Source organism: Biomphalaria glabrata, chromosome 15 (assembly GCF_947242115.1).
Source record: "Biomphalaria glabrata chromosome 15, xgBioGlab47.1, whole genome shotgun sequence".
Lineage (NCBI taxonomy): Eukaryota > Metazoa > Mollusca > Gastropoda > Planorbidae > Biomphalaria > Biomphalaria glabrata.
Window position 1 is genome coordinate 1567307 of NC_074725.1, and position 24096 is coordinate 1591402.

Here is a 24096-nt window from a genome sequence, read left to right on the forward strand (position 1 = left end):
CACACACACTAATGAAGACAAGAATAGGCACACCACACACTACCAGCGCTTGAAGAAATGGCCTCCTTTTTACTCAAGGCCGTTGTACAAGGCCTCGACACTAACCTGCAATGTCGCAACCTGTGGGCAGTGGAACCCATAGCTCGTTGCCGCGTCGTACAGACCTGTGACGTGGCAACGAGCTATTGGTCTCAGCCGCCCACGGATTGCGACGTTGCAGGTCATGTGTCCAGGCCTTTTGCGACGATCGGTCTCGCTTCAAGCACAAAGGTCACGATGCACTTCTCGATGACGTATAAACTGACCTTGAAACAGTCTGACCTAACAGTGGAAGACAAAAAAGTTGTTAAACCTAACTTGACTAGATCTAGTGAGATCTATCTACATTTATCACTGTGCCGCCCCCACCCCCTGATTTATTTAGAGTTTTTATTTAATTGTTTTGTGAGCTAGGGCGGAGTAGCTTGTATTTTAATTTTTCTTTTCAAACAATTTTTTTATTTGTTTCAGATGAACAACATTGGATCCACCACTGGCGCCAACACAATGGGGGGCTACGGCGATCAGGCCCCCACCCTGTTGGAAAACGACAGGCTAGTGCTGTAAGCTCAACTCAACTCACAGATGTGCAAGACAAGGCTTTTGGAATCACTTTTCGGAATCATTTCCCAGACTTCAAATGCGGTCTTGTGTTTCTGCTTGCTTGTTGACCTCGCGACCCCTTCCATTTAAATACGTTGCATACACTTAGCATACATTGAATGGAGATGCGTAACTAAATATAGTTCTAGGTCACGTGATTATAATGATATCCGTCTAACTTACAGTCCTAGGTAGTCTTCCCCTCGTTGACTGGAATATTGAAAGTACAAATTATAGTTTAAATTTGAAAACCCCAAGGGTGATTTTTGAGGGGGGGGGTCAGAAGAGTAAGTATTTTGTAGTTGAAATATATAAAAATCTGTTTAAAAATTTATTATACATTAGTATATATATATATATATATGATGACTGTCTATCAGAAAGAAACATTCCGTCCGGTTCAACTGTTTACTACAAGAACATTGCTCTTTAGGTGATCGTTTAATTTGACTTCTTATAAATCTGTCCATTTTTTTTTCGACATAATGTTTGAAATGTTTTCTAAGTTGATTAAAGTTTTTCTTTTTCAAAATTTCTCAGTTGTTTTTTTTTTTTTTATTTTTTGTTGTTGTTTTCGTTATATTGTTGGATGTATTATTTTTAACTATCCTGATTAACAACAATAATAAATCTGTAGGATTGTAGAGTTTTATTATGTTGCTATTTAGATCATACATCTAACTCTAAACAAACAAGTCACGTGACAGGACCCAAACAAAAGCACCGAGAAGACATTTCAGCATTCATTCGTCACCATGACAACGTCATGGCCTCATTTCTTGCTAGCCGTCAAGCTGTTCGGTTGCAAAGAGTTGTCGAAGCTGATTTCATACCCCAGTTGTAAGGATTAACTCTTTCTCTCCTAACTGACGATACCAGCGTTGATTCCAGCAGAATATGGTAAATAATTACGGAGAGAAAGAGTTAATTCCAGAGGCTTCGTGGTCTTGTAAAATTCAGCTTGATATTCAAATAGAATAAAGCACAAACAAATCTAGAATAAAATTCAGAAAACTTAAATACTCGGTACATAATCAAACCGATGAATACAAAAATGTATAAACACAATTCATAAGCCAAACATTTCCCGGGCAATGCTTCTCAGCTTCAGGTGGAAACGCTCGTTAGAGGAGACAATAGAGAAGCTAAACAGAACACCGTTGGGGTGCCTAAAGATCGAGTCCATTGCACTGGCGGGGATGGAAGAAAGCCCCAATACATGTCACTACACACACACAGTTCCTCAAAGAGCCGTTTTGTGGCATATACCCGCATGGCTGATGTGGTATAGAGAAGAAATATTGGGGGAGTTTCTCGGTGTGCTCGGCCTTTGGCTTCTCTTCTAACCCAAGCATCTTGGGATACGAGCCATCGGAAATAGGAATGTAAAAATGTACATCTGCTTGGATCTTTCCCAGACAGAAGTTTGTTCATACTGGCAGATGGAGGCAAACTTCCGTGGGCCTAGAGTTCCAAGAGCTTTAGACTCAATTCAATAGACAATTCAGAAATCTAAAAAAACAATTGGCTCTAGAAAAGCAACACTGGTAAAGGCAAGAGCTGCTAAACTAGCAAAGAAACTTTTGCTTCAAGAAGCGGCAATGCAAGAAATAGAAGGACTACAGAATAAAAAAGACTCAAACAAGGTTCAACTTAATTGATGAATCATGTCAGTAAATCATAGTAGGCCTACTATTTAAAAAATCTAGTTAAGGAGACTTTTTGAAGAAGTCAAATATATGCAAGTGGAACATTTTCTACAGAATGCCTTTTTACAGCTTACTTAGTCTCTCTTTTGTCCATTTTTTTTTGTTTTCAAAAGAAAAATTCACAGATCTTTAGGAGCTCTGAAAAACAAATTTCACATTGATAGCCTTCAATCTACAAACTTTACTTTTCTTGAGGAAGTTTTTGTTTAAAAAAAAAATCTTGATCTTCCTGCCAAATGAAGTCTATGTACCAATCTAACAATGGAGACATCTTTGTATGCATGACACTAAATCATTTATGAATGAGTTTGTGTGTTTACACCAGAAGATAAAAAAAAGGTATTACTTTGATTGCTGGATGATGTGACAATGCAAAAAGGGAAAGCTGGACATTTTCACTTTTGAGGCCAATGCCCACCTGCAAATAAAAATAAATGGGCCTTTTACTCAAATTGGGCCTTTGAGTCATCATTGAGGCCACCAATTGATTAGAAGTTGCTTTTCATATAACACCAAGCTATTTTCAGATAAGAGCTATTTTCATTTAGCTCTATTCTCAATTTTATTTATAAAAATACATTAGGAATAAATAAATATCTTTGGACTGTAAAATATTATAAATATTTCATAGAAAAGATCAGGTAACGGTACTGGCAAACTGTCATGTCAAAAAAATTGGCCAGGGAGATTATAATGATCAGTGGTTTCAGAAACACAAACAAATAAGTTTGTTATCATCCATTCTCTTGAACAGTGCATCACTATTAACCAGCATTTTAGGAACAATTTTGATGTTTTTTACTGATTTTGTGAAAAATAAACTTAACACATCTTTAAATCTTTTTTTTTAATTTATGCAGTATATTTCTGAAATTTCTTAACAGATAGTGATGAAATGTGCAATACATGTATATATGATTGTAAATCTATACAGACTCTTAAACAGGGTTTAACATTTTAGTTAATTTTTTTTTTCATGATGTGTAGTTTATGAGATTTAAATAGTTACCAGTATTAAGTTTTTTGCTCAGTTTTTTTTTTTTGTTGTTTTTTTTTTGTTGTTTTTTTTTGTAATATGAGTAGAAGGCATACATTTTAAATATTTTTACTGTTTAGTCACTTTTAGCTCTTGTAAGAAATAAAGTTTTGTATTAAATTTTTATTTCTGTATTTTCTCCTATGTGTGTGGCTTTGATGAGTGTGATAGTGTGTGTGTGTGTGTAATAGTGTGAGAATCAAAATCCCACCTCTTCATATTTTTTTAAAGTTCCCGTTTTCTCAATCAGTTACGTTGAAATTTTCAGCTTAATTACAATCTTGAAATTATAAAAAATAGGTCTGTAAAATGTTACAGCTTAATTACATTCTTTAATTTTAAAAACAGGTCTGAAAAATGCATTGAATTTACAAGAAAAAAAACTTAACTTATCACCCCTCAAATGTCTTGCCAATAGAAGATAAGAGACTATAAAATTTGACCAAATTTGTTTTCTCCAAAGAGAAAATAATGACATCCTATTTGTATTCATGTGTTAATCTAGTCTTGTGTGTTAAGTAGATACTTAAACTCTGCTAAGTCATTGGTTTCCCTGGCTGATTTAGGCCACCTAATAGAATTAGGGAAGAAGGAGCACTTGTTTGAATTTGTGCTGGCTTAGTGCCTATGTGTCTTTATCTTTGTGTCTGAGTATTTTATAAGTTAAGTTTTTTGTATTTGTAAGTTATTATTCAATGTAGTATTGCTACCGGTACTTCCCCTTTGACCGTCTATTCGGAAGTGTCTCTAAATTTAACGATTGTAATAATGGTGTTAATCTAGTCAAATGTGAATGTTACCAGAGGCTTAGATAATCATGTTGCTAACTTTTTTTTTTATTGATCCACTTCTCTAAACCGTGTCTGGTTTCTATGGTACCTTGTTTGGTTCAGTGGTATCATAATGATTGCCTTCATTTCGACAAATCCTCTTTGCCATTATGTTTCTGAAAACTACAAAATAATATTACACTGTTGGTGCTACTATCTCTCTCTCTCTCTGTTCTGTTTTCCGTATTGTCTATATTCATCTGTGTCAGCTCACAGTTTCAGAAACAATCATCCCTCTAATTTATTTTATACAAGTACACACCAAAAAAAAAAGTTCAATAGATGAATCCAAGTAGATTTTGGTTTATTAAGAAATGTCAGTCAAGACACAAAATTCCTTTATAACAGGGGTTCTCAACCTGTGGGTCGCGACCCCCTTGGGGGTCGATTGACAATTTGCCAGGGGTCGCCAAAGACCATTGAAAAAAAGGATTGTTATTGACTATTCTTCTAATGCTGTGTGCGGGGGGGGGGGGCGGCTAAGTGGGGGATCGCCGAGCATAAAAGGTTGAGAACCGCTGCTTTATAACAAGTGTGAAATGAAGACAATGTCCTGGCCCAAGCCTTCTGTCTCATGTGACATGAGAGGGTCCTGGCTAAACGCTACCAAAGATATACCTTAATAAGATAATTATGAATTGTGGCAGTTCTTGATATGGTTAATGTATGTAAGTATACGTACTTTTACGTTGGCGAAGTATGAACACATTTAATGTCAGTATTTGAAATAATGTGCATCTATTCCCTTCCATTTCTATGACAAACAAGGAGTTAGCTCCGCTTTGCTCTAACTAGAACTGAGTTGTCCCCCCGTCGCTTTCTTTGTTCGATTACTACAGACATTTCGAATACCTGCAGAATAATCGACTGCTAATGTAACATTGGCGATTCTCATATGCTTAATAATAATTATCTTTCCTTAGTATCTTTCGATAGCACCTCAGAAGCGAGACCATTCGTTATTTAAGGAATTTAAACTTAATGAAGTTAAATAGAAGACATATACGGTATATCTTATTAGTAACAGTTGTCTGGCTTTGAAAGTTATGCCACTGATCGACGTACATGAATATATTGACACAGGAATACGCGTAGGACGTCAGTTTCTTCTCCTTTGAAGTAACGTCTGTAATTTATAAGATAAACACCAAGAAACAGAAACCTACTCTGAAGGCCTCACGGAGGTTTACATTAAATTTCATCAAAACTGAATTTCCTATAGCTCTTGTATAAGAAAGTTTCGTATAGAAGTCACATTTCTTAGAGATGTAGCTAGACTAGAGGGCTTCTCAAGTTATATTTAGGTATTATTATTGTCAACGTCATGGTTGCAAGTGACCGTTAGTGACGTGTAAATAGGACGTTTATATAAACATTGACCTCTTCATGATTCGACACAAAAATAGTAAAAAAAAAAAAAAATTGCCCATTTAGGCACCGGCCCACCGGGCATTTGCCCAAATGCCCATATAGCCAGTCCGTCTTGTGTTAAGTCTACTTTCTGAATTTATTATTAAGTTTGGATTATAAAGTGCAATATTGTTTCCCCTGACAATCAAATCATTAAATAGAAACTATCTGATATAAACTTTTCACATGTAAATTATGAGCGAGTCTGGTGTGAATGTATATTTTAGTGTTCTATAATTATAATGTTTTGTTTGGTGTAATGCACAAATTGTAAGACAAATAAATATTATTATTATTATTATTATTGCTTGATATATAGTGTGTATTCAATCTTTTCATGATTTTTACATAGGCTTAAGGATAAAAAAAGTCGTAATCCGTTAAGAGGAATTCTGTCATTTCTTGACGTAAACAAATATCTCGGCTACAAAATCACATGTATCTTCTGAAAACACACGAGAACATATGAACCATACAATTCCTTTGTAATAATACAAACAGGAAGCCCTTAAAAACCTTTGTATTGAAAAGTACAGTAGGCTTACATCTAATCCACTTTTACACCGTAGTACTCTTGCTGGTATCGGAGGCGTCGCTGTGCTCTTTTTCAGAGAGTGGGCTCGAGCAGGTGGAACTCGGGGCGGTAGTGTGGATGGAGGGGATGACTCCCATGGGCAGAGACCGCCTGTCTGCGCTGGAGGGGAAGCAGTTGTTATCGTTGCTTTCTTCCTCGTCCACTTCTTCAATGACCGGCGTGTCCAGGGGCGGCGATCTGAAGGGAAGAGAGGTGTACGTCTGTAGAGGGACGTAATCCAAGCTAACGGATTTCTTCTCGACCTGTTCCTCGTGCTTTTCCCGAGTTACGGTTCTTGTTGGCGAAGGGAGAGGAACCGAGTCCAAGAGGATCATCTGATCAGAAAGCCTCACCCCTTCAAGAACTCCCCTGGTTTCTAGTTCTATGACTTTCACCTTGGTGGGCAAGTCCGACTCGAGCTCCACAACAGTTGTCTGCCGCTGATAGCTCTTGAAAACATCCTCCAGGTTTTTTATGATCAAGGAGAAAAAGATTCGGTTGTCTTTCTTTCGTACCACGTGCCCAGGGGCGCCACCTGACGGCATGCTCATTCTGGTGGACACCTTAAAGTCGTACATCACGTGACTCTCCGCCATCATTACCTTGGCCACGAACTTTGACCTCTTCTCCACCAAGATGTCGCTGGTGACCTCCAGCACCACGCTCTCCTCAACGACCTCCCCGCTGACCTTCGACACGCTGATGGTGACCCCAGCGTTCATCTCGGAGCTGCTCTGCCCCACGAGACTCGGCAGCCCCAGAGTGATTCGGGCATTTCCGTTGACGGTAAACCCTTTCTGAAAGCTTACATTCATGGCGGCTTTCCTTGTCTTCTCCAGGCGGAACTTATACGTCTGAGGAACGTCCGTGTTGTTGAAGAAGTCTGTGGCGATCTGCACCGTGTTGGACTGCTTCTCACTGTAGAGGTCTTTCTTGTTCTTCCCCTGTGACGCTTTATTGTCCGAGGCGTTGTGGCCGTTGGTGTGGCTTTGGCCCGGGATCCTTCCAGTCTCTGGACGTATTCTGGGTGTAATTTTCTGTTTGAAGGTTTCGAACAGGAAGTAGTTCATGGGGACGTCAACGATGAACTGCTCTCGCCGCAGACACAGTCTCGTCATCTTTAATTGGCTCTGAACGAACTTTTCCCAGACATAGTCCTGGAGAATCAAGCCTACGTCCAGAATGGGTTGCTCTAATGTCTCCGTGTCTCTGTCTTGTCTAAGGCAGCATCCAAACATGTTCAATGGTTAGTTTTGAATCTTTCGCTCCTGAAAACAGAAGACATTGAATATTTAGTATTTGAAATATACATTTTAATTAGGAGTTATATAAATAGCTTTCACAATGGCGCAATTTCTTTGGATAGTTTGAGACGTAAAGTTTAATGGTGATTTTCAAACATGGACACTAATCCACAAATAGCGAGTTGTTGTGTGTTTTTTTTCTTTTGTATCATGCAGGGCCGGCCCTAGGCATAGCCAAACCAGGCAGCAGCCTCGGGCCTCCAATTGGCGGGGGTCTCCCACAGGACTAAAGAAATAACTAAAGAGAAAAATTTGCTAAACATGGATCAAATTTCAAATATAACAGAACTCTATGTCTACTAGTCTAGCCAGTCCAGCTCTAAGTCTCTACTATTACTCAAAGTTTATTCACAAATGTCTTACCAAGTTTAGATCTACTTGTTAGACTACATATGTTAGAAAACCATAGTCACTTCCTTTTGTTAAAATGTCGAAACGTATACTTCTAGTCTGGTTTTAATATTGTTTCTTATAAAAGATTGTAACTCTCATTGTGATGTTTTCAATTTAATTTTTTTAAATGAAATATTTTTTTAGAAATTGTAACTAAAAAAAAGAAAAGATCATGAATCGTCCAAGAAGCACATCACTGCTATTGGCGCTAAATGAATTTAACTTATTTATTTAGAATTTTTAGATATATAGATGCAGTGCGGTTTATAATTCGTTGCATATTTTTCGGTCTTAATTTTTTTTTTCTATTTCATTTAAGGCCACCCTATTTACTTCGCCTAGGGCCACCCTATTTACTTCGCCTAGGGCCACCCTATTTACTTCTCCTAGGGCCACCCTATTTACTTCTCCTAGGGCCACCCTATTTACTTCGCCTAGGGCCACCCTATTTACTTCTCCTAGGGCCACCCTATTTACTTCTCCTAGGGCCACCCTATTTACTTCTCCTAGGGCCACCCTATTTACTTCTCCAAGGGCCACCCTATTTACTTCTCCTAGGGCCACCCTATTTACTTCGCCTAGGGCCACCCTATTTACTTCTCCTAGGGCCACCCTATTTACTTCTCCTAGGGCCACCCTATTTACTTCTCCTAGGGCCACCCTATTTAATTCTCCTAGGGCCACCCTATTTACTTCTCCTAGGGCCACCCTATTTACTTCTCCTAGGGCCACCCTATTTACTTCTCCTAGGGCCACCCTATTTACTTCGCCTAGGGCCACCCTATTTACTTCTCCTAGGGCCACCCTATTTACTTCTCCTAGGGCCACCCTATTTACTTCTCCAAGGGCCACCCTATTTACTTCTCCTAGGGCCACCCTATTTACTTCTCCAAGGGCCACCCTATTTACTTCTCCTAGGGCCACCCTATTTACTTCTCCTAGGGCCACCCTATTTACTTCTCCTAGGGCCACCCTATTTACTTCTCCTAGGGCCACCCTATTTACTTCGCCTAGGGCCACCCTATTTACTTCTCCTAGGGCCACCCTATTTACTTCTCCTAGGGCCACCCTATTTACTTCTCCTAGGGCCACCCTATTTACTTCTCCTAGGGCCACCCTATTTACTTCTCCTAGGGCCACCCTATTTACTTCTCCAAGGGCCACCCTATTTACTTCTCCTAGGGCCACCCTATTTACTTCTCCTAGGGCCACCCTATTTACTTCTCCTAGGGCCACCCTATTTACTTCTCCAAGGGCCACCCTATTCGCTTCGCCTAGGGCTTCCAATAACCCAAGTCCGGCCCTGTATCCTGTGTACATAATAATAATAATAAGGCTAGTCTTCGAGTCCGAAGATCAGTAAGGAACGCTGTATTTCCCGTGGCTGCACAGTCCCAGCTGTGACCTACGCATTTTGCCACATCCAGGGCAAGCATAACCATTGTCCGCAGGTGGTCGATTTAGATTTTCTTTTCGCCGTCTGCGTTTGTCCTCGGCAGCAGATTTTCTTTTGGTCTCAAATGTGTATCCCGCGGCCTGTGTACACACTACAGAAGTATTGACAACTGAAATATTTTTATAAGCTTCATCATTATTTCGTGTACCATTCAGCTCTATAGAATTACATTTCTAAACTTGTTCGATAATAGCACAAAGTACATTTCAGTTACTTAGTTGGCAGCAGTTGATCCATTGAAGGTGGCTTCCATGACTTTGTGTATTTTGTCTATTTCTTTCAAAAATCCCATTCCGTTTTTCTAATTTCTTTCTTTATATTCATTTATATTGCCACCACATTTTCGTCATATCACTTTCACGTATTTTTTTCACTTACTGATGTTCTTGTTATTTCTGCATTTATTGTCAAATGCTTTTTAAAGACGTGATTCTTTATAATTTAATATTTGCGAAATAAAGCCCACAAATGAAGCAGGAGGGCCCCCCCCAAAAAAAGAGGCATATAAAGCCCCCCCCCCCCCTAAAAAAAAAAAAAGAGGCCTAAGGCCCAAGGATTCCTATGATGACAAAGTTAAAATTGAATAGCGCAAATGATGAGGTTTCCATTCTATCTTCTGTTTTTTTGTTTTCTAATTTTTTTCTTTATATTCATTTATATTGCTACCACATTTTCGTTATATCACTTTTACGTCTTTTTTCCACTTACTGATGTTTATTTAATTTGAATACAAACGTCTAATTTTCTTGCAAAAAATGAGAAACATATGTATTTGGAATGTCCATTATTCCTTCAAGTTAGAAGTACTGTAATGGACCTATTGGAAGCAAACTGTGGCAATTATGTAAATGTTAACTTGTCTATTATTTTAAACAAGCTGCCAAAACTAAAAAATAAAATGATACATAACTTTAACTTGATTATTGTTTCCGAATACAGGAATCTTGTTTGGGCTAGCTGGCTCAAATGTCTACATAATAATAAGGTGTTTGATCCTAATCACTTGGAATTAACATTTAGAAAAATAATGGACTTTAGGGTAGAGAATTATCTAGTTTGATTTTCATATACCTGTACAATGCTATTGTAGTTTTCCAGAAATAGGGTGTAGGGGGTCAGGGATATCTGATATTCTGTTGATTGTTCTGGAGTATAGGATACTTTTTTCTGTCTTTAGGGGGTTCATTGGTTAGGTAGTATGTCTTTGATATTAAATAATATTTCTATTACTGTTATTATATTTTTAGGTTAATCATTTTTCAATTTTTTATGATTTAATACTTGTGAATTATGATAACTTACAAATAAAAACATATTATATAAAAAAAAAAAAAGCCCACAAAAGAGGCAAGATGGCCCATAAAAGAGGCACATAAAGCCCAAAAAAGAGGCAAAGAAAAGAGGCCTAAGGCCCAAGGATTCCTATGATGATAAAGCTAAAACTGAATAGCGCAAATTCTGAGGTTTCCTTTAAAAAAAAACAAAAAAAAAACACGTAATTCTTTATAATTTAATATTTGCGAAATAAAGTCCACAAAAAGAGTAAAAGAAAAGAGGCCCAAGGATTCCTATGATGACAAGGCTAAAATTGAATAGCGCAATTACTGAGGATTCCTTTAAAAAAAATTCCATACGCTAGAACAAATTCGTACAAGTGCTCCTTCTTCCCTAGTGCCATTAGAGAATGTAATCGTTTGCCTTAATCAGCCAGGAAAACCAACGACTCAGTAGAGTTTAATTTTGGTTATTAACATGCATGACTAGATTGACAAATGAAATGTGTAGGACGTAGGCCTAATTATCTTCTATTTTGAAGTAACGTCTGTAATATATAAGATAAGATCGGATTTTAAAGTGACAAGAACAGATTACTGGGATTAAATTTTAAATGTAAAAAATAATATCTCAATATGATTGTTTATCTGTTTATGTTTACGGTATAAAACTTCTAAAGCCAAATGTGAGAAATGCGTAAATTAAACATTGGGTCTGTGAAGTTTGCCACTTTTTGAGCTTCTGGACCTGATGGTATTCCAGCTAGATTACTCAAAGAACTAAGTAATGAGCTAGCCCCAGTGTTCAAAATACTCTTTCAGGCTTCACTTAATAACCAGGGCAGAGTACCAAGGGACTGGAAAGAAGCTAATGTCACCCCCCTATTTAAAAAAGGAGAAAAATCTGACCCAGGAAACTACAGACCAGTATCACTTACCAGCATCACATGTAAAATCCTAGAACACATAATATGTAGTTACATCATAAACCACTTAGACAAACATAATGTCCTCACACCATACCAACATGGCTTTAGGAAATATAGATCATGTGAAACACAACTAATAGGACTAATTGATGATTTTTCAAAAGGTTTAGATAATAGTGAACAAATAGATGCTATCTTACTAGATTTTTCTAAGGCTTTTGACAAAGTTCACCACTATAGTTTGCTTAAAAAATTAAAATATTTCGGCATTAATGGTCCACTGCATCAGTGGATTAAAGACTTTCTGATAGGGAGAGAACAAACTGTAATAATAAATGGCTCTAAATCAACACCGATAACAGTAAACTCAGGTGTACCTCAAGGAACAGTCTTGGGTCCACTACTATTTTTAATTTACATAAATGATTTACCAAATTGCATTACTTCAGGAACAAAAGTCAGATTATTTGCAGACGATTGCATAATATATAGAACAATAAAAACAACACAAGACACAGATATTTTACAAAGAGAATTAGATGAATTACAGAAATTGGAATCAAATTGGAGCATGTCTTTCCACCCAGAAAAATGTCAGTTGTTAAGAGTAACAAAAAAACTAAAACAAATTAATTCCACTTATCTTATTCATGGCAAACCAGTAACACAGACTAAAAACGCAAAATACCTAGGTGTTATAATAAATGAAAAACTGTCATGGAATCCACATATTGATGAAACTACAAAAAAATCAAACAAAGCATTAGGATTTATTAAAAGAAATTTCTATAAATCAAATAAGAACATAAAACTAAAATGTTATTTAACCTTGGTTAGGCCAATAATAGAATATGCATCCTCCGTTTGGGACCCCTCAACTCAAGAAAACATTAAGAAACTAGAACAGACACAAAATAGAGCAGTGCGATTCATAACAAACGAATACTCACATTTGACTAGAGTAACACCTTTAGTAAAATCACTAAATTTAGAAAGCCTTCAGGACAGAAGGCTCAAAAGTAAAGTAGCAATAATACATAAAACACTGAACCATAATCTTCAAATACAAAAACAAAATTTAATAAAATACTCAGAAAGACACAAAGATAAAGGCACATTCCTCGTTCCATATGCTAGGACAAATCTGTACAAATACTCCTTCTTCCCTAGTCCTATTAGAGCATGGAATGGGTTGCCTGAGCTAGCCAGGAAAACCAGTGACTTGGCAGAATTTAAGTCATTGGTTAATATGCATGACTAAATGCATGACGCGTAGGACGTAATCATCTTCTTTTTTGAAGTAACGTCTGTATTATATAAGATAAGATAAATACATCTCATACGTCCAGATAACCTCTATGTTGTAATCTTCAAACAAATATTCTATTCCCCCCCCCCCCCCCCCCAAAAAAAAAATCAAACAATATAACTTTGAAAAATCATTAAATAACATGATGCTAAGAGTAATCATAAAAATCGCTTAATTTCTAGAACCCTGTGGACACAAAAATAAATAAAAAAATTACTGAAGACGTTAGGAGGAAATAACCGATCCACACAAAAAGTGTAATGTAAATAAGTTTTAAACTGGTAGGTTTAGGACTTAATCTTGGTCTTGATGTTCTTGAATGTGTTGTATAGTGAAGCATGTGGTTTGACTTAGCTCGAAGGCGAGGGAACTCAAGACTTTTGGTCATTGTACCGAAATCACCCGCAAGGCGCAAGCACTGAGGGCAAAATGTGGCCTAGGTGGAAAGAAGCGTCGAGTCCATGCAGAGCAGGACTCTCTGGGGGGACAGCTGTAGAGATCAGTTCGTGCAAGGAATTGTCTTCAAACCCAATGCAGTAGGCCTAAGCCTGTTTCACGTGACTTTACGGACAGAAATCGTGACCTATAATTTTAGCCACTTGTAACGAATACCAAGATTAAAAGAATTTGGATGGGCCTGATGCCACGTCTGTACTTCCTGTCATCCATAACACACACACACACACATAGGCCTACACACTTCCGCCTCTCTCTCTCTCTCTCTCACTATTTTCATAGTGAGCTTTTATGCTTCTAAAAGTTAAACTGACATCTTAATACTCCAGTGTTTATTACTCCACAATCGCCCGTGGAAAAGAAACTTGAAATAGAGAAAAAGATTTAAAAGCCACCTTTCTATTTCAGTGCTGTTTATTTATATTAAATATTTGACTTTGAGCAGACGATACTGTGTGCCAGATTTCTGCTCAAAGAGTGGCAAGATAAAAATTTGTTGCAGCTAAAAATGGATGAACTAATGGCGACAGTTTCCTAACAAAATTCTTAATCTAATAACTATCTAGTATCTGAGCCCTCTAAGGATAGTATTAATAGAGATAATCCAGTACGGGTCGAGACTGGGTGGTATGCCCAATAATAAATAATTATGTTTTAATTTATATTTAACATATTGATAGCAGATAAAATAAAACTGTTACCAAAACTGGTTTCTATGTGCAGTACCAGAAAGTATGACGGAACATAAAGCTTGGTAAAGACAGTATCAAAGAATGGACAAATTTTGCACTTTTTTTTTAGAAGAAGGCTGGATATGTTAGGCGCCCATTGCCCATGCTTGTCAAACAACATATGTTAGGCGCCCCTGCTTGTCAAACAACATATGTTAGGCGCCCATTGCCCCTGCTTGTCAAACAACATATGTTAGGCGCCCATTGCCCATGCTTGTCAAACAACATATGTTAGGCGCCCCTGCTTGTCTACAAGATAAGTTAGGCGCCCCTGCTTGTCAAACAACATAAGTTAGGCGCCCCTGCTTGTCAAACAACATATATTAGGCGCCCCTGCTTGTCTACAAGATATGATAGGCGCCCCTGCTTGTCAAACAACATATGTTAGGCGCCCCTGCTTGTCTACAAGATATGATAGGCGCCCCTGCTTGTCAAACAACATAAGTTAGGCGCCCCTGCTTGTCTACAACATATGTTAGGCGCCCCTGCTTGTCTACAAGATAAGTTAGGCGCCCCTGCTTGTCTACAAGATAAGTTAGGCGCCCCTGCTTGTCAAACAACATATGTTAGGCGCCCCTGCTTGTCTACAAGATATGATAGGCGCCCCTGCTTGTCAAACAACATATGTTAGGCGCCCCTGCTTGTCTACAACATATGTTAGGCGCCCCTGCTTGTCTACAAGATAAGTTAGGCGCCCCTGCTTGTCAAACAACATATGTTAGGCGCCCCTGCTTGTCTACAAGATATGATAGGCGCCCCTGCTTGTCAAAGGATATGTTAGATGCCCCCACGTTCTATAAAAATGTGATCAGTATATGGGCCTACATTTTTCAAATAAAATAAACTAATGAAGCTATTGATAGAGTTACATTTTCTCTGACGTGAAAATCTAAATTCTATTTAATAACCAAACTATCCTCGAGGATAATGACAGTTATTCTTCGATACGGACTCAGCTCGTACAAATGATCTACCTCCTCTTTTAGAAAAACAAATCAATGAATTACAGCGCTGGCTCAATGCTGACCGTATCACAGCCTTATAAATATTCATGCTGATCATGCGCCTAAGAAAAGAGGTCGAATACACGAAAAAATCTCTCCCCATTCCTCGCTGTTCAAGCCGGCATCCAACTAAAAAGAAACACTTCTGCTCGGGCTATGATTATTTCCCGCTCTTTGGTTTACCATTCCGATGCCAGATTGTAAAAATAAATCAAACTCGAGCAGACGATGTTGACATTCAACATGGGCGTGTCCCCCGAGGGGGGACACATAATAACATCTTGCGGGCAATACATAAAGAAAATAAATCAGAGGGGAAAAAGAAGAATAATGTGTGGGGCATATGGCTGCGTGGAATATACCGCTTGGCTGCCTATCGAGGGGGGGGGGGCTCAAATTCAAATCCCGACTTGAACTGAGTTTGCTGACTGCCTTTAGAAAGTGCATAAACTTTCTTACGTTGGCTGTAAGCGAAGATACCATTTCAGACCTCGTGATCTAGGGGGAAGATCCATGGCCCACGATTAATAAGAGTGTCATGTGGCCTGCACAACGACAACCGCCTTTAGTTTTCCCCAACAAATGTCAGGTAGAGCTGGGTGGACTCAGAGGTGCCCTAAAGATCCAGAATGTAAAAATCCCAGTCTTCACCAGGATTTGAACCAGGGACCCGACCTCGGAAGCCAATCGATTTAACACTCAGCCACCGCGCCTCCAAACACTTCGTTGGCTGTACTAGAAGTAAATATGTAAATACTGTTGTAACTCCAGTGGCGGACTGAAAGGGTTAATGTGTGTGCGGCCTACTGATACACACGACTCAGGCCAATCACACAGGTCAACGGGCCAATGGCTGTCGATAGACAAGGGACAGTACTGCTAATAACCGCAAGTATGACCTGTGTTGTGGTCATGTGAGCAAGAGCCTTCACGGTCGAGAGATAGTGTGTTTAAAAAAGACAGCTGAGTCCAGGACAGCAAGGCAGTAAGGACTTGTGGTACCTTTGAGTCCTCGAAAATGTAGCTGTACGAGCTAGAGAGACTAGTCATGTTTAGTTAGGCAGTTCTGTTAAGTTCAAGAAAGCATTTGAATTGATGTAGCCAATTGTGTTGAATTGGCTGTCGATGTATTTGTAATTAAACCACCACTTTGTTACTTGAAGCTCTTGTTGTCAAGTTCTTGAGTTAGATGTGCTGTTGAGCTGTAATACAGTGTTTGCAGAAGGCCTGATTGAGAAGATCGTAACAATACTAAAAAAGGGGATGCGGAAACGCCGGTGTTACGGAGTGTCTGTGCGCGCAGGGGCGGACTGTGTGCGAAAATAGTTTCTGGCACAAGTATATTATCCAGCCAACAATTATTGATACGCACCCATTCATAGGTGCTCTACAAAACTTAAATCATCATTAGATAATCGATTTGTGCGACCGAAGCTTACCGGAAGTACGGTCTACGGGTGTAGGCTATAATGGTATTACGGGAAATCTGCTAGTCTAGTTTTACACTGTAAGGTCTGTAAACAGGGCCGGTCTTAGGCCACTGCAACCTATGCTGTCGCAGTGGGCCCCGCGCTTTCATAGGCCACGCGCTAATTCTAGGTGTAATTATTAAATTGCAGAATATATACGAAAAAAGTCATGGAAATCTCCTAAATTTATTAAAAGCTTTTGATAACTCATAAAAATCTCTTGAAAAATAGTCAAAATTGTCATTTGTGGGTGTCATTCTTTGCGGAAAACGCCAATCCTATCGCGCGATAAAAGGAAAAAAAAGGCATTGTCAGCTTTCATGTAATAAAATGTAACATTAGGGCGAATTTTCACCTTAATCTGAAGCTACAAGTCTTTATTTACTTTTATAGTCACTGTCATATAAATGTGCCATAGGTTGCAAGGTTCGTAAATTAAAGTTCATTTGATCGCAATTTTGTTCTTAGAAAAGAATAAATAAAATGAAAAGTCGATTTTTTTTTTCTAATACAAAATCTTAATTTTCACTAATTACCCTTATTACCACCCAGACTAGGCCCCGCGCAATCATTTTCGCATAGGGCCCCCGCTATTGTTAGGACCGGCCCTGTCTGTATAAGTGTAAAAGTCCACAACAATCCGGGGACCCCTTTAACAAGAGGACATAAAATAGTTTAGAGTACATGTTGTTGTTAAAAGCGGCGGATACACCGCTGGTCCAGCGGGCATTTGCCTGAGTGCCTATATAGCCTGTCCACCCCTGTATATGTAAATATGTATGTATATGTGTGTGTGTGTGTGTGTTTTGTTTGTTTGTTTGTATTGGCTGATGTATTCTCATGTAACCGTAAGAATATGGTATTCAAGTTTATAACTAGTACAATATAAATAAAAATACTTTAAAAAACAAAAACAAAGCTTATATAGCGTGAGAAAGCATCAATTATTTGAGTTTGTGGGTCTGTTCTTATAAACGGTATCTTTAAACTAAAATATAAAAAAACCTGACCGAGAGGATGTTGCTTTTAATTTTAAAAATCTTTCTAGCTTTCTAACGAATGTTTCTCTCGAACAGCTGTCCGAATGGAGATTTTTTTTCTTCTTTTGCTACCAATGACTTTACTAGCAGCATTTAGGAATTTCTGCGTTTCCGTTCCATCTCTAATGCTCAGATCGCCCTACCCCAGGCAGTGATATTGAAACTTAAAATACTGAAGATGTGAGCGTGATAAAAGGCTTAGGCCTTTCCGCAAACACTTAAGGAGGACATTTTTTTTAGTAATCGTAATCTTTGTTGCCCTTTTTACGGACAAACCAGACTTTGTAATTTTATCCTTAGAGGAAACTAGATTATTACATCAAGAAATGAATATGGCTTGGGATTCGAGCTATATCAATTACGTCGACAATCTTAAGCGTTAGTCACATGGCCAACAGGTTTATTCAACATTTATATTATTTCCAATTGTTTTTTTTAAACCTTGTAGTTTTTAGTATTTTAATATATCTAAGTCACGGGATTACATTTCTTTAGTGAAGTAACTCGAGGCGGAGGACTCTCGGATAACGTCAGTGTTGAAAATATGAACTCCCTGAGGCCTGCCGTGCGTGCTGTTGAATTCGACCATCGTCTGACGCATTTCATTTTGACCCAGCCCAAAATGTACGCCATAGCGGAAGTGTTCAATGCGGTCATCTGGTGTTTCCAAGTGGTTTTGGATCGATTCAAGCTTTGAAATAATCAAAAGGACACGATGATGGAAGAATATTTCCCGCGGAAATGTACTGCACTTCTTTTTTAAACAGCATATTTAATACACGTCTTGAAGGCTATACAAAAGCCTTAAACATTATTTTCAAATAATATGCAATCTGTTTAAAATATAGTTCCCCTTGCGATTCTTTAGGACAGTTGCTGTTAAGGTCATCTTTTTCTTTGGCTCACGTTTAACAAGGGTGTCATGTGACCATCACAACGACCAACCGCCTTTAATTTTTTCCCAACTAATGTCAGGTACCCCATTAGAGTTGGTTGGATTCTGGGGCGATCTGAAAATCCAGAAAATCAAAATGCGGAAGCCAAGCGCTTTACCAATCATCCCCACACAATGCCATATGCATGGATGCTAAATATATCTCATCTTATCTTATCTTATAGATTACTTATAGATTACTATAGATTACTTATAGATTACTTCAAAAGAGAAGATAATTATCGTCATGCATTTTACTCAGTAACTTAAAAGCGTTGGCTTTCCTGGCGGATTCAGGCAAATCATTCCATTGTCCAATGACACTATGGAAGAAGGGGAACTTGTACGACATTTTCCCTTGCATATGGAATAAGAAATGTGCTTTTATCTTCGTGTGCTTCTGAGTATTTATTACGTAATGTTTCTGTATTTGTAAATTTGATTATGGTTCATTTTTTTAATAAGTTATAGCTACTTTACTTTTTAGCGGCCCCCGAAAGGGGAATAGACGCTATTAGTTTTGTGTGGTCTGTTTATTTGTCCGTCCGTCCGTCCCGATTAGATCTCGTAAACTAGAAAAGATGAATGAAAATCCGACATCATAATATTTTAGACCAGGGGTGGGCGAATTACGGCATGCGGACCACATGCGGCCCACCGGAGTGTTTTATGCGGCTCGCGAACACCTACAGAAATCAGGTGTACTCACGGATTATACAATGCAAATATATTAGAAATAAATAATTATAAATATCTATATAAATTATTGAAACTTCTGACTATTATCACTCCTGATGAAGAGGCTTACGAAACATTGTCCCTACAAGTCATTCTAAAAAGTTTAAATTAACGAATATTTTTATTTCAAAATATTCAGTCAAAGATACAAACTCATTTATTCAATAGGCTACTATGAAAAACTGTGTTGAAAGTGTTAAGTAGGCATGGAACAAAACGGCAAGAGTAACAACTGAGTCCGTGCTTTGACTGAGACAAATAAATTAAAGAACAATATGCCAATCATAAACTCTAGATCTGCATTGAATGTCAAACATAGTATTGAACCCAATTATCTCAGTGATAAAACTTATCAGAGCTAGAGGTCTTAACCACAGGCAGTTCAGGGAAGTAGGCCTACATAAAGATTTGAGGAAAAAATAAATTACGATGTTTGGTACCACAGTAGTATCCGCTGGTTTAACACTGGCAGGGTGTTGAGGAGAATATGGAATCTCAAGAAAGAAGTTGTTATGTTCCTTGAAGGACATTGACTGTGACTTTGTTACTAATATTTCTAATTAAAAGAGGAAGACAGACTTCTCGTTTTACATCGGAAGTGTTCCAATGGTTTGTTTTCACTTGAATTGTATGTAAATGCTAAATCTTTTCAACCAGAGTTTTCACATCTCTCAAGGCAAGCACGGGAAAACAGGTTTTGTCATTTTCTTCTGCTGGAAGGTGAAACTATTTCTCGTGAAATAGCTAAAATGTACATGACTTAGTTTGAATTTCCTTGATTTCGGAATGTGAAAGCAAATTTAAAGACGTTAAGAACTTGGAGCCAGTTTTCAATCCCCTCAGCTAAGCATTTAATGCAGAAGCGGATTCAGCTCCAGAAGACATACCTCGAAGCAAATTATGACCTGAAAGAGAAGTTTGGGTCAGTCATTTCTTCCGCAGGGGCATTTTTTTATGCCAGAAGTTGTATTTCCACACTTTAAAAAAACTTTGCTGCTAAACTTTCACACTATTTGGGTGCACATACATCTGTGAACCAGCATTTTTTCTTGTTTGAAAATAAACAAGTGTAAGAACAGGTCGATGCAGTCAGCATCACAATGATAACAACTAGTAAGCTAGTTCAACAGTTCCAAAACATTTTGCAGAGTGTAAACAGTTAATTACTTTACATTAATTAAAATTAACTGTAGATTTGTGGTGAAATGTTTTGATGTACAAAGACAAAGATAAAATAAAAATATTCGTTAAATGAGTTTCAGACATCGTTAACTTTTGTTGCTATTTCTCTATAGCTAGTTTTAAAAAAATGAAATGTAAATGCATAATACAGTATAAATGTGAATTAAAAGACATTATACACAGGTAGCTAGCAAATTTTTCTATTTTGTAAGTACATGCGGCCCACCATTCCCCAATTTGTTTTAATGCGGCCCTGGAAAGAATAAGGTTGCCCACCCTTATTTTAGACCATTCAACGTTCTGATGCAACGGTTACTTTTTTTCTTTTCTGAAAACGAATAATCTAATTTTTTAAATCAACGATGCAAGAAGTTTTTTCATAAAAATACACCATTTTTAAAACTATTAACTATTAACAGTAATAAACACGGGATGCTATTTAGTAGGGGAGACGACCAATTACCATTCACTTATACATATTTATGCAGACGGTTTTAGATTTTTTATCAAAATAATACATTTTTTTTACAATTGCATTGCTAAGTTAAATAATTTCTGTCATATTAACTGCTACATTTACAAAAAAAAAAATGTTTACTTTTACTAAATCTATATATTTAGTATGCATATAAGTGAAACATAATTGAAAACAACAATTAATAAGTAGTTTTTCATATTATCATTTGAACTGCATTAGCGCATCCCGGCAAAAGTACACTTAACTAAAGGAATTTTTTTTTTTTACGGAAATGTTTTGTTTTTCTCGAGGCTTTGAATAAGAGATTGGCCCTTTACAAAACAATTAGATCAATTAGATAATCATTATGAGACATCAGTTAGGCCGGGTTCACATTTAACTTCACCTTCACTTTCACCTATCCCTTGGTCTGCTGGACCGTTGGGGCACCACACAAGATTTGTCAACCTTCTTTCTCCATTTTTCTATTTCATCTGCCTTTGAAAGAATTTCATTCTGATATTCTTTCTGAAAATATTGACACCTGCGTTTTTACCTGACTGGGTGGACCACTTCGGGGGCCGATTTTGAGTTTGTGTTTCCACACAAACTGTCTTTGTAACCTTGTTATTCTTCTGTCTTATCTTATCTTATATAATACAGACGTTACTTCAAAAAAGAAGATGATTACGTCCTACGCGTCATGCATTTAGTCATGCATATTAACCAATGACTTAAATTCTGCCAAGTCACTGGTTTTCCTGGCTAGCTCAGGCAACCCATTCCATGCTCTAATAGCACTAGGGAAGAAGGAGTATTTGTACAAATTTGTCCTAGCATATGGGACGAGGAATGTGTCCTGGGGTGTCTCTAAATTTAGTAATTTTTACTAATGTCTACAATAATACTAAGTAACAAATTGTTATAAGTTACACTGTCATTTCCTGCTTTCGCCATCCGTTAGAAGTAACAATACTAGCATATACACAAACACACTTATATATACACACACATTTATATATATATACACACACACATACACAAGGTCACGTCTGCTTTTGGTTGAGCGCTAAATATTCCACCGGCAACGCTTTCCCCAGCAATTAGTTGGATGGTTTGTCCCAGAGGAGAATTAGAGTCTAGCGAATTAGTCTTTTTTTTTTCCTCTCTCTCTCTCTACTTTGAGTTGGGACCACGCGGGGGGGGGGGGAGGAGAGGGAAATGTTTTTAGTTGCCCAGACAACAGCCTTTTATTGAGGGCATAGAAAAGCGTTTCGACGGACTGGTCTGAATAGTTCTTATTGAACTGTGTTTCGTCAAAATAGAACACTACACACCTTTGACGTGTCAGCAATATTATCATGTATTTGAATTAAATGTTTGTTTGTTTGTTTTACTTATTTCGGATGTTCCTTCAGAGTTGAAGATAATTACTTCCTAGTCCAAACCTCCCGCAGGACGACGGGGGATGGGAGCGGGCAGGGTTTGAACCCGGGACCATCGATAAGTCCGAACGACAGTCCAGCGCGCAAACCGCACGACCAGGCAGCCAAATATCCTATGTGGGATTAATTTTTTCTCCTAAATCATAACATTAATTTAATTTCATTTCGATTGTATTCGAAAACGAGGCTATAAGCTAAATTTTGAATTAATAGCGTCTATACAGAAATAATTTTAGTCGTTGTAGTTGTTTTTAGCATCAGACTAGATTGACACACGAAATGCGCAGGACGTATATATCTTCTTAACGTCTGTAATATATAAGACGTCTATTTTGCAGATCCCAAAGGCAGACCCCGAATGCGACGGATAGATGATGTGGGAGCAGATCTGAAGCAGCTTGGGGTTAGGGCGTGGAGACGAAGGGCCCAGGAGAGATCTGAATGGAAGGATGTGTTAAAGCAGGCCAGAGCCCTCCATGGGCTGTAGCGCCACTGGGATGGATGGATGGATATTTTGTAGATTCATTTTGAAAAAAATACTTATAAAATGATGTTACATTTGTGGTTTTAGTTCATTGCTTCACCACTTTAATATTTTGTTTATTTATGCTTTAAAGTTATTAAAATTTCTGGCAAAATTAACAAACAAAAGAAAAAGAGAACATTTTTATGCATTTAAAATGAACTAAACTGAAAACCCCAATGTTATACATATTTATCTGTTTAAAATAAAATGTTTCTATTTAATAAAAATCATTTTTAGGAAGTTTACCTCATAATGAATATTGAATTCGTAACAAAATCGAAAATCATGAACAACATTCAAAAAGCGGTTACAAGGAAACTTGGCGAATGGGATTAACTGGGGGAGGGATTTGGGGATAGCAGAATCTAGGCGCGCTTTCAGAAACATACACAGCAAGCATATCACCCCAAAAGCTAGAGAAACATCGTATAAACTTTGAGATGACCCCTAATGTAAAAAGACAATAACATACAAATGTTTATGCAGGTAGATGATTTCATCTAGAAAATGCTGATAACGAGAAGCATTTATATTTGGAATGTCCATTATTTTCTATGGTACCGTAATAATGAAAAATTTTTTAAATCTGTGTTAATGTAAGCTTGTTTATTGTTTTATTTAAGGTGTTCAAGTTTACACATAAAATGGTTCATAATTTCAATTCGATTATTTTATGTTAATATAGAAATTCACTTTGTACTAACAGCCCCAGATCCTTGCATAATGATAAAAAGTTGAATTCTTATGTCTTAGAATTGGTATTTAGGAAAATTATTGATTTTAGGGTAGAGAATTATTTAAGTTGATTTTTTTAAATTTTTAGCTATACCTTCACCTGTCCCTTAGTCTGTTGGACCGTTGGGGCACCACACGTGATCTGTCAACGGTCCTTCTCCGTTCCTTTCTGACCTTCGCCATGACTAGAACCTCCTTCAATGCCAAGCCCGTCCATTCTTTGATGTTGTCTTCTCATCGATTTCTCTGTCTTCCTCCTCTTCTTTTTCCTGGTAACGTTCCCTGAAGGAAAGTCTTAGCTAGCCCTGAGGACCTTGTGCCTTGTGATGTGGTGTTAGTTTTTATTCGCGTTTTTTGACAGTGGGCAGCAGGTCATCGTAGGGCCCAATCGCTGTGATCCTGTTTCGGGTTACCTCATTTGTGGTGCGGTCCTTGTAGGTGATCCCTAGTATCCCTCTATAACATTCTGATTCCAGTGCTAAGGATCCTCCTATCTAAATCTTATCGAATCAT

General features: G+C 37.8%; 2 protein-coding genes across 2 annotated transcripts in view; one reads left to right on the forward strand and one right to left on the reverse strand.

Annotated features, from left to right (window-relative positions):
- Positions 1-1176, forward strand: part of LOC106050161 (intraflagellar transport protein 81 homolog) — a 32961-nt gene extending 31785 nt beyond the window's left edge. Inside the window, exon 16 of the mRNA XM_056012766.1 lies at positions 511-1176. Within this exon, the coding sequence (XP_055868741.1) occupies positions 511-606 (96 nt within the window). The 3' untranslated portion in view covers positions 607-1176. The remainder of the gene's footprint in view (positions 1-510) is intronic.
- Positions 1177-4504: 3328 nt separating this feature from the next.
- The window catches only part of LOC129923195 (uncharacterized), a 34440-nt gene continuing 14848 nt past the window's right edge, over positions 4505-24096 (reverse strand). The window contains exon 2 of the mRNA XM_056013195.1: positions 4505-7469. Within this exon, the coding sequence (XP_055869170.1) occupies positions 6186-7439 (1254 nt within the window). The 5' untranslated portion in view covers positions 7440-7469 and the 3' untranslated portion in view covers positions 4505-6185. The remainder of the gene's footprint in view (positions 7470-24096) is intronic.